This window comes from Thunnus maccoyii, chromosome 17 (genome assembly GCF_910596095.1).
Source record: "Thunnus maccoyii chromosome 17, fThuMac1.1, whole genome shotgun sequence".
NCBI lineage: Eukaryota > Metazoa > Chordata > Actinopteri > Scombriformes > Scombridae > Thunnus > Thunnus maccoyii.
The window spans coordinates 6,793,092-6,804,129 of NC_056549.1; the positions used below are offsets into that span (position 1 = coordinate 6,793,092).

At 36.7% G+C, this 11,038-nt stretch overlaps 1 protein-coding gene across 4 annotated transcripts in view; it reads right to left on the reverse strand.

Moving 5' to 3' along the window:
* The window catches only part of pex7 (peroxisomal biogenesis factor 7), a 61,271-nt gene extending 51,511 nt beyond the window's left edge, over positions 1 to 9,760 (reverse strand). The window contains exons 1-6 of one of the 4 annotated variants that reach the window (XM_042391000.1): positions 9,672 to 9,760; positions 7,981 to 8,125; positions 7,185 to 7,242; positions 6,695 to 6,845; positions 6,421 to 6,498; positions 5,309 to 5,417 (exon numbers count right to left, since the gene is read on the reverse strand). In XM_042391000.1, coding sequence (XP_042246934.1) covers positions 5,309 to 5,417; positions 6,421 to 6,498; positions 6,695 to 6,845; positions 7,185 to 7,242; positions 7,981 to 8,092 — 508 coding nt within the window. In that variant the 5' untranslated portion in view covers positions 8,093 to 8,125; positions 9,672 to 9,760. Of the gene's footprint in view, positions 1 to 5,308; positions 5,418 to 6,420; positions 6,499 to 6,694; positions 6,846 to 7,184; positions 7,243 to 7,980; positions 8,126 to 9,385; positions 9,404 to 9,571 lie in introns of those variants that run through there. The other 3 variants (XM_042390999.1, XM_042390998.1, XM_042391001.1) reach the window with 3 other exon arrangements.
* Between the last annotated feature and the right edge of the window lie 1,278 nt (positions 9,761 to 11,038).

The following is an 11,038-nucleotide window of genomic DNA, read 5'->3' on the forward strand; positions in this document are numbered from 1 at the left end:
CACTGGTCCTTTAACTGCAGTGAGTTGAAACAGGCAGCAGAGAGACGAAGAGAGCGATAAGCACAGAGGGTGACTTGTGCTTGTCTCATATCAGTGCCGCTGCGGGTCAAAAAGCAGAGTGCAGATCCCGACCTTCACCTCAGGCTGCTGCAGTAAACCATCCGTCAACTGGGCAGCTTAAATGAAGCTTTAACAAATTCACCTCTCCTCTCACTTTCTGGTTATTTTCAGACTTGAACCAAATAATTCAGTCTGGACACAGTCTTGTGTCTTGTGGAGATGTACTCATTATTGCCCATTACTGAGCCATGGACTGATTCCTATTCTCTAATATCTGACATTAAATTCCTGTCTCTTTCTTGTAAAGATGGTTTGTGGACAGTTAAAACACCAAGCACAATGATACAAATAAGTCTCGGATTTTATCATTTTGTTGCAATTTATAAAATATATTAGAATATTTAGAGTTAAAATGTCAACTAAGCCAGAAAAAGTGCATTCATGGCAACACACTGTTATATCAGCAATTTTTAAAACCTTGACACCTTGATGCTTTGAAACTTGTTTTTTTAATGTTATGTAATCCATCCCTTCTTTTGGACTCATCTTATTTTATAATATCATACTTAAAAGGTGCCCTGTGAAGTTTCTGATCTCTAGTAGCACTATGGAGCAGTTTTTTTATGAGACATGGAAAACAACATGTAGTTACATTTGTGTGACAGACGCCATCTAGTGGCCATAGTAGTAATTGTGACCCGGAGCAGTGGTGCAGTTCAGAAGACTTACATATATACATATATATAAATATATATATATGTGTATACAGATTATTTATTGTGATCAAGATACACACAGAGTGATAAGTTGATCAGCACTCTCTGGTGGACAAATATAACAACCACTCTATTTATTGATCTAGTTCTAATTATTAATAATACATTAAAAATATCTCTGTATATCTGAATATTTAACAGCTGTATCAGACGGCAGGACAACTGAAATTAAAGTGAAAAAGTTCAAAAGTTTGTTTTATTTATTGGACTTAAATACTGAACTACAAAAATCTAATGTGTGCATAATAAAGTCATTTTAAAGCGAGACTGAATAAATCACCATATAAATATGGAATAAACCAGCGGTAAGCAGGACAGAGTGTGGGTGTTTTGCACTTTTATTCACATTAGTACTAATGAAATCTGAGCTTTAGTGAATAAAGTGCGTTGACGGTGACAGGATTGAGTTTTGGGGGGGGACGTACTGCTGTGTCTGGATGAGCTGCTGGCTGCTGGTTGATGTGTCAGATCAGATGTGAACGTGGAGGTAAACAGCTGTAACTGCTTCACATGAACAGTCAGTCCACAGTAAATGGTTTTATTATGGAGGTCAGTTCTCAGTAAATCATTTAGCTGCAGATTTATCTGATCTGATCTGGACTCGGTGTTCTCACAGATCTAATGAGCTCTGTGTCACTGGTCTGAAACTCAGCAAATGGAACTTAACCTCTGACTTATGCAGTTAAATGAGTCTTTTATTTCAAATAGATCTTTATTTGCATCTTTAGAGTCCTGATATGCTGACTCTTTGAACAACTGTTATGTTACTTTTGCATTTTATTGTGTATTTTGTTTAGATTAGTACTTAACAAGACCAATATTTACCGTTTACTGTGATATTTTTTACCTACGATGATAGTAGCGTTAAAATTTGATACTTGGAAAAAACATTAAAAATAATACAAAAATGTTCTTGCAAGAGGCCCATTTCTTTACTTTCAAACTGACTGGATGTGTATTAGGGTGGAGGAATCAACTCTGATCGTCAAACGTGAGATTTACATTGTTTTTTTTTTAGTTATTTTGTGTTTTTTTAATGCTACTAATGCCACATAACCACTGGAGTGACACAGATCTAAATTTCAACAGTCAGAAGCCTCTCAGGGTTTCATCTCAACTATGCAGTTTGTATTTTTTTGTGTGTTTCTGTGTGAATATAAATCAAACCTTAAAGGTCAAATTGTTAAAACCAAAATTAACCCTCCCCCCCTCCGACCAACAGGAGCTTAACATCTCCCTAGTTATAAAATCTCATCAGAGATTTCCTCTCGCTCTCGCAAACCAATTAACCCAAACTCATTAGCCAACTTATTAAAGAGCGCTTCACAAACTGATCCTCAACTGAAGAGAGCTGCTGCAGATTTGACTCCAGCTGCTCCACAATCTGATCACAGAGCTGACAAAAACGTACATCCATCACCAGCTCGGCTCCACCCCTACGATAAAGTTAGCGTGTACGCTCTCGCACGAACGGATAAGATAATCCGAGCTCTCCCTCTGGGCACAAACTGACTCACTTAATTGTCTTCTGAATGAAGCTGCTTTCTAAAACTCACTTCCTCAACAGAGCCAGAGGAGAGGAGGATCTGTATCACAACCACCAGCAGGATTCTTCTCACTCTGGTGCTGCTGCTTTTATGTAAAGAAGTAGATCTGAGTCAGGTTTTTATGATCTGGTGAGGTGGTTTTGGCTTTCTTCTTATGACCAATTTGTGTGGATTTCAGGCTCTTTGGTGTCTAGAAAGACAAATGAAGTGCACAACAGTAGAGCTGCAACAATTAGTCGATTAATTGATTAGTTGTCAACTATTTTTTGTTTTGAGTCAGTTTTTAAGAAAAAAAAGTCCAAATTCTCTGATTTCAGCTTCTTAAATGTGAATATTTTCTGGTTTATTTAGTCTTTTATGACAGTAAACTGAATATCTTTGGGTTGTGGACTGTTGGTCTGGACAAAACAAAACATTTGAAGATATCATCTTTTGCTTTGGGAAACAGTGATTTACGTGTTTCACTATTTTCAATCATTTTATAAATCAAATGACTAAACCATTAATCGAGAAAATAATCCAAAGATTAACCAAATTCATGGTGATGTACATAAAAAGTGACAAAATTAGTTCTGTGAAGAATGAAAAAAGAGAGCTAGAGAGAGAGAGAAAGTTCAAACTCTGCCGACTTTCACACTTGTGCACATCTGGCCAATCGCTGTCAGTAGTGGGGTTGAATGTTGGGTTGTGAGTTTTTGGAAGTTATCGAACAGTTAATTAGTTGACAAAAAATGAATCAGCAACTATTCTGATAGTTGATTAATCACTTTAAATTATTTTTCAAGCAAACTTTTGATGGTTACAGCTTCTCAAATGTGATAATTTATTGCTTTTCTTTGTCTTACATTATAGTAAATTGATTCTATTTTGATTTTGGATTGTCAGTCAGACAAAACAAGCCATGATGACATCACTGTGGGCTATAGGTAACTGTAATCGGCATTTTTCACTTTTATCTGCTGTTTTATAGCCCAAACGATTAAGCAATTACGCGAGAAACTAATTGGCAGATTAGTCGATAATGAAAATTACATCAGTTGTCAGATTTCTGACATCAGAAAGGTGTGGAGGGAAGGGGTTTCAGGTGCGGTTTGCCCATCCAACAAGAGCTTTGGTTGAAGTATACTTGTGCCTTAAGGCTACAATGATGATGATGATGATACAGACCAAACAGCTGATGATATACTGAGAGTGAAGATTGTACATATTTTACCTAAACAACGACTGCTAGTGGAATTAATAATGATGTCCAAAGCTGGGTATTACATGGACTTTTACATTTCATGGATTTATTTGTTTTCAACAGCCATGAAATCAAAACTCATGACTGTTTTGAGCTACACAGAGCATTCAAGCAACATATAAATCCCAAATATTAACTCCACTAGTCACAGTATCACAGATTTCTGAGCAACAGCGTTGCAATTCACCTGCTTACACCCCTGATTCCTGACATAAAAGGCCAAGGCTGTGAAGCTGGATGTCCAATTTTGAACTTCAAGAGACGTATACGATAAAAAGAGATATAAGGTCAAAGGTCAACTTACTGGTTATCGGATCTTTCAGCTGCATGTCATGGTTTTCATTCAGTGAATAGAGCTGGCTCAGGTATCTTCGGAGGGGATATTGTAACTGCGTCTCTGTTCAGGGGTGGTCTTAAGCGTCTTTAGAGTTTTAGATTAATTTGGAAGAATCCAGAAGCTGTGACAGCTCCAGATCAGACTCTTGACCAGTGCCTCTATATGTTTTGTCACACCTCAACATCTTGTTTGAACTACAAATACATAAAATTACAGGACACCATCAAAATGCTGTTTTCTTTGTGATTTTGAATCCAAACTTTAAATCAGTACCAGCAGCTGAATCTGGACAGAAGATCACATAAACTACTGTCTTACTTTGTCTTTTATCATATTTTACTCTTTTTAAATGCTATTTATTTTATTTTATATTGTCTTGTGTTTCTTTTCTCAATGATTTTTATGTAAAGCACTTTGACTTGCCTTATTGTTGAAGGGTGCTATACAAACTAACCTGCTTTGCTTTCTGTACACCTTGATATGAAAATGATTGAAACCAACACCTACTGTAGAGACACAGAAAAGCCTCGCCATAATAACACTGCAACACCGCCACCTTGTGGTGAGATTACACAATCCACTGTGCCAGCTCTGATTCATCACACCGGCCTAGTTAGTAAAATCATCAATCATCGCACACCTCAGGAGCAATTTGGGTTTCAGTGTCTTCAAGAACACTTGACATGTGGAGAGGACAAAATTATCTCAATTATCCCTCTTCAATAATAAATCCTGCTCATCAGGCTTCATGGTTTAAAGACGTAAAATGTGGCCCCGTAATGAAAGCTGAAGTTTTCCCTCTCAAAGATGACATCACATCTTTTATATGACTCTTCATATATCTACAGAAGATAATGATGTAAACACAAGGCTTATGTAAATAGGTTAATAGGTAAATAACATCATTTGGCCAAACTGAGCAGCAACAGATTTGTGTCAGTTGCCAAACTTTAAAAGTCATGAAGCTGCCAACTGTTTATTGTGTGCAGATAAGTTATGAATTACTGTTTCTATTCTCGTAGAAATATGATGAAAGATGGGAATGCCCTCATAAACAACCCTAAAACTGTTTTATAAACCAATTTTATTTTTGAATGAATTAAAAGAAATAAAGAAATGAAACATCTTAAGATGTGTTTTCACTGCACCTGTTCAACATCCGAAAAACTGGTCCATTGTTGAACGTAATTGCTGACCCCTGGTTTAAAGAATTTAGTTATTAACTGCATCTCTATCCTTTGGAGTATTTAAAATCAAATAATTCATGTTTTTTGCTCATTTATATCTTCTTTCATTCTTTCGTTCCCTCTCTCAGCCTTCGTTATGTGTGTGCGTGAGGGCTCACCTGAAGCTGAAGCAAAGCATCCTGGGATGTGAGGCGACCAAATGGTGCTGTAGATGACCCCTTCATGACCTCTGAGTGTGGTCAGCGATCGGCTGAGAGTGGGATCCCACTATAGGGAAAAAAAACAAACACATCTCTGTCAGAAAAAGCTCAGAAAAATTCAAAATTGCAAAGTTAAGTTCACACTTTGAGTTTATCCAACGTAGAACTTTTTCCTTCTGTTAACTTGCTCCACGTTACAGGATCATGTCATTATTTTACATCATCACAACTCTCAATTTACTTCTGTTACTGTACTTTACGTAAATGTAACATTGTGATGTACTAGAACTTCTCAGCTAACAAATGAGCTTGGATTTTATTTTTGTTTGACTTGATTATTTACTTTGTCGTGACTTTAACAATCACAAGTCATAATCACAAGCACAACATTCCTGAATATGAACACCTATAACTCAAATGTTTTACTCGATGAGGAAGTGCACATCTATCTTCATCTTGTTTAGCACTGAGAGAGGACCGTCTGACTCCTCTGAGAAACGTGTATAAAAAGTCACATAACAGCCTCCATCATGTAACGTTTTTCTTACCAGAACATAAAAAAGATTTCAGGAGAATGTTAATCTTGATGCAAAGTCTGCTGGGAAGTGCTGGCCAATAAGCTAATGTTTCTAAATAACTAAATCTGATGAGTTAAGTGAACGATTCACTGGACATTTAGTCAACTGAACTCATGAAACTGAACTCTGAAAAGTGATAATTAAACTTGAAACTGACCAACATATCTAATTACACTGAGTTAATGAAAGAAAAATGTATTTAATATGACTTAATATGAAATTTTACAGTGCAAAAGATGAAGATACTCCTGCATTCCCCAAATAAAGAACACAAGTTAACTTAAGCTTCTCCCTTTGTAATGAATCACAGATTAAGATTCAAAGTTATCAGATCTTCTTGATTTGTTAACACAGTTTCAACTTTTATTTTAAATGCAGACAATTTAGGTTTCTGAGGCCCGACAACTTGTTATTGTTATTTCTGTCAGAGAATATAAGTTGGTGCTTTGAAGTGAGAAAAGAAAAAAAAGAGGCACAAAATAGAAAACTGACCACTTTAGCCGTCTGATCCCACGATCCAGAGACGATGAGGTTCTCACCTCTGGTCTGACTCCAGTCTACAGCATACACCTATACACACACACACACACACACACACACACACACACACACACACACACACACACACAGACACAGACACAGACAAACAAACAGATAAATGATTATGATTCTGCCAAAACACAGCATCTTTATGAAAGAGCACAAAGTTTTATCCCCCTGTGTGTATAAGTGTGTGTGTGTGTGTGTGTGTGTGTGTGTGTCCTACCTCTTGTGTGTGTTCCTTGGCCACCCTCAGCGGAGCGTTGTGATTGGTTGTGTCCCACAGCTGCAGGCTGCCGTCGCCGCCCCCGGCCACCAAGACGTGCTCGTTGGTTTCGCTCCACGTCACGTCGAACAGACCATCACCCCACTCCCAGCTGACACACACACACACACACACACACACACACACACACACACTTTGTTTTATTATATTTACTCACGAATATGTGGACAAACTTTAAAACTCTAAATCAAGGTTACTGCAGATGATCATGGTGCACTTAACCTTAAAATCACTGCCTGAAGGGATAAAAAATGTCTTTCTAAAATACTTAAATGAGGAAAAAGAAGAGAAATTAAATTAAAGTCAGACAAAAAAATGAGGGGACTCTTAAAAGCATCTTCTTCCCCACAGAAGAGAGAAATGACAAACAACGAACGACAGAATACTGAGGTCAGAAAGAGGCAAGAAAACAGAATAAGAGAAACTTTACCTCCTTACAAGAGAAATCCCCGTCTCTGTCTCATCCAGAATCAGGAGTGTGCCACAACCTGTCAAATTTATTATATCAGGATAAAATTTAGTCTTGTTTTAAAGTGGGTCCCAAAACGTACTCTCACAAAGGCAGACAGACAACAAAACAACCCAGAACACAACACACAACACAACACAACCATGCAACAGAAAACAATTAATATCAACTCAATAACAAAGACAAAAGAGACAATCTGAGGTTTGACATTGTGGTGAGAGAAATGATCTGTGACTGCAGCACTGAAAACACAAGCAATTTGTTAAATAAACCAAATAAAGACAAAGAACAAATATGTGAAGGTAAATTATTCTAAACTACAGCAGAATTGTTGCCACCAAGACAAAACTATGATCTCTCTCTTTAACACAATCCTTTTCTGTTTTAACAAGATAGTTTCATGTTATAATGACTGACTTTTTAAAGAAAAGTTTCTCTGAGAAACTGAGCAAATATTTTTTTGTCTCACACGCTGCTGAACCAATCAGAAAGAACCATTTTTACTCATTTTCTTAGAGACAAAGGGGACCAGGTCTAATATGTATTTTCTACATGTATCGCCACTTTTACATCCCACTTACAGACCCACCTTTATATGACTGTTGTTTTTAAATGTGCTTTACAAATAAATTTCACTTGACTTGACTACAGTGTATGAAGTATAATCACTGCACTATATATATATATATATATATATATATATATATATATATATATATATATATATATATATATATATATATATATATACACTGACCTGCTATTCCATAGTACTGTGAGGCAGTACAGGCCACTCTGTTGGGGATGAATGGAGACGTCTCCACAGCGTAGCCATGACGAGCCGGACTGCGAAACACCTTCATCATCATCAGCGGCTACCTGCAGCCCCACTGGGCCACCTGCTGGAAAAAACAAACACTGTTGGAAATGAGAGTGTTGTATGAAAAAAAAATGGTGAAAAATGTTGATCACTGTTTCCCAAAACCCAAGATTCAACCTTTAATGTCTTATTTTGTCCCGACCAACAGTCCACAAACCAAAGAGATTCAGTTTACTGTCATAGAGGACTAAAGAAACCAGAAAATATTCACATTTTCATGTTTCAATTTATTATTTTAATGTATTCTTTCTGTTTTTTGGTTGTTTGGTTTTTGGTGTTTGAGTTCAACAATCTGCTATTAACTCTTATTGTGTATAACTTGGGACATTTTTCCAGGTTTTACCCTGATTACCATTTCTCCAAGATCCCTCTGAGACCCGGCTGTGAGGTGATGTTGGTGAAACAAACTGAAGTTTGTATGCAAAGGAGAAAATTTTGAGATTGTCCACTGCTTTAAATATCTCGGTGTGATTGAGGAGCTGCATAAACAAACATCCCGTGCTATGTTTGCCCATTTGTAAATGTAGAAATTTACCTGTAGATATCACACGAGATCTTTTTGACAGGTTAGTCACACCAGTTATGTTAATGCATGTGAAGTGTGGGGGTTTGAAAAAATAGATATATTGGAAAAACCACACCTCAAATTTCTTAAGTACACTCTTAAAGTTAAAATGACAACCTACAATGATTCGGTCTATGGGGAGCTGGGAAGATACCTGCTCTGTGTAGCATTTAAAAACAGACTTATCGGCTTCTGGGGGAGGCTGATAGAAGGTAAAGAAACTAAACTCAGTCGAATAACGTACAACTATTTGCTCAACCTGCATAATTCGAGTGCATATGCGTCACCATGGGTCTTGCAGGTCAATCAGTGGGTGACTGTGGCTTGTCTCACCTCTGGCTCACACAAAAGTGTAACAACATCAGCAGGTTGAAAGTAACTGTTGAACAGAGGCTGAAAGATCAGATTCATGCAGAAGTGAACCACTTCTCCTAAAGTACAGACAACAACACCAGAATTCCTGAGGTCAAAGAGAATCTGCAACCTTTGTAAAGACAAAGGGGGATGAGTATCATACTTTAGTTTGAATGTAAGAATGTAAGCAGAATGAATTATAGAGAAAAGTAACTCTATGTTTAAATTAATTTTGTTATTACAATCGGATAAGCCAAAAAATATTTGAAAATTAGGTGCCTTTTTGAAGAACGTCCTATATTTTATCAAGGTGTGACAGTTATACTGTATATTATGTGTCACTACTACACATTGCAATATTACCTCAACATACACATAGGAGCTTCTAATGTCAGTTTAACGATGACCTCTGTGTTACTTTAGTTTCCTCCAAATACATTTATAGTATCTAAAGTGTAAAAAAAAAAAGTGAGAATATTGCTAATAATGTAGCTTATTATGAGTGAAACAGCTAACTGTTAGCCGTTAATGACTTGTCGCGTTACTCACAGATAAAAAAAGAGCCGGTTTCAGAGTTTAACGTCACGTCGAAACGTTAAAACAACTGAAAAACGGTTCATAAATCCATAATAACTGTTCTCCTCCTCACGTTGTTTACTCCAGCTCGTTGACAACTTCACACCTGCAGCTACTTCCGTGTTTGGGTCAGCTGACCCAACAACCCGGATATGAAGGCCGTTTCAGCAGAGGGCGCTGTTTCTACTAAATGTAATATGGGCAGGATTTGAAGTAGAGCTACAATGTTTAGTTGATAAAGTTGATCAGAAGAAAATTGATCAGCAATTATATTTTAATCTTATATAATTGTTTCACTATTTTTTTAAAGAAAAAATGCCAAAAAAATGTGTTGGTTTCAGCTTCTCAAATATGCAGATTTGCTGCTTGTCTCTGTGTTATATCACTTTGAATTGAATATAATAATATAATAATATATAATATTAATATGAAGAAGTTCCCTTGTGGTCTGGATGCGAAAAAAGGAGTGAAATCACACTTTTTTACATTTTCACAAATAGAATAAAGGTTTCACAAATCAGAAACTGTGTTTTAATGAGTCTCTGGAGTCTCCATGATAATCTAGTCCAGATTTGACAGTTCTAAGTATAATGGTTTCTGATCTGGACCTGGTCTAATGTTGTCTGGATGGAAAAAAACAGTGAAATCGCCCTGTTTTGCATTTTCACAAATAGAATAAAGGTTTCACAAATTAGAAACTGTGTTTTAATGAGTCTCTAGAGTGTCCATGTTAATCTAGTCCAGAAATGATGGGTCTAATTATAGTGGTTTGTGATCTAGACCTGGTCTAATGTGGTATGGATGCTATAAAAGGAGTGAAATGAGTCTCTGGAGTCTCCATGATAATCTAGTCCAGATTTGACAGTTATGTATAGTCTAAATAATCTAAATGCTCATATCTATAGCAGGATAGTTCTACATTCATGAGTAGCTGCGGGGTCATTTGTAACTCATTAATGAATGTTTTTGTGTTTCTGGTGAGCAGAGCTTCCAACATGAGAAGAAATGATGGTTGCAAGTGTCACAAGCTGCCTGTGGGAGGCGACATCACATCAAAACAAAGTCCTGAACTCTGCACTCTAAAATATGACTGATGGTCTGGAAATCTACATTTTAAAACTGCACATTTTCAAACATACATTGGTAAAGAAAACGTATCTCTAAACATAATTTCACTGGAACTATAACTCATAAATGATCATATATATGAAATGTATCACAATGTAGAACTGCTGGGGGTCTTTAATAGATTAGAGCTGCAACTAACGATTATTAAATATAAATGATGATCAGTGTTTCCCAAAGCCCGAGGTGAAGTCTTCAAATGTCTTGTTTTGTCCACAACCCAAATATATTCAGTTTCTTGTCATAGAGGACTAGAGAAACCAGACAATACTCACATCCAAAAATATTCACATCCGCCAAGTGACATTTGGAAAG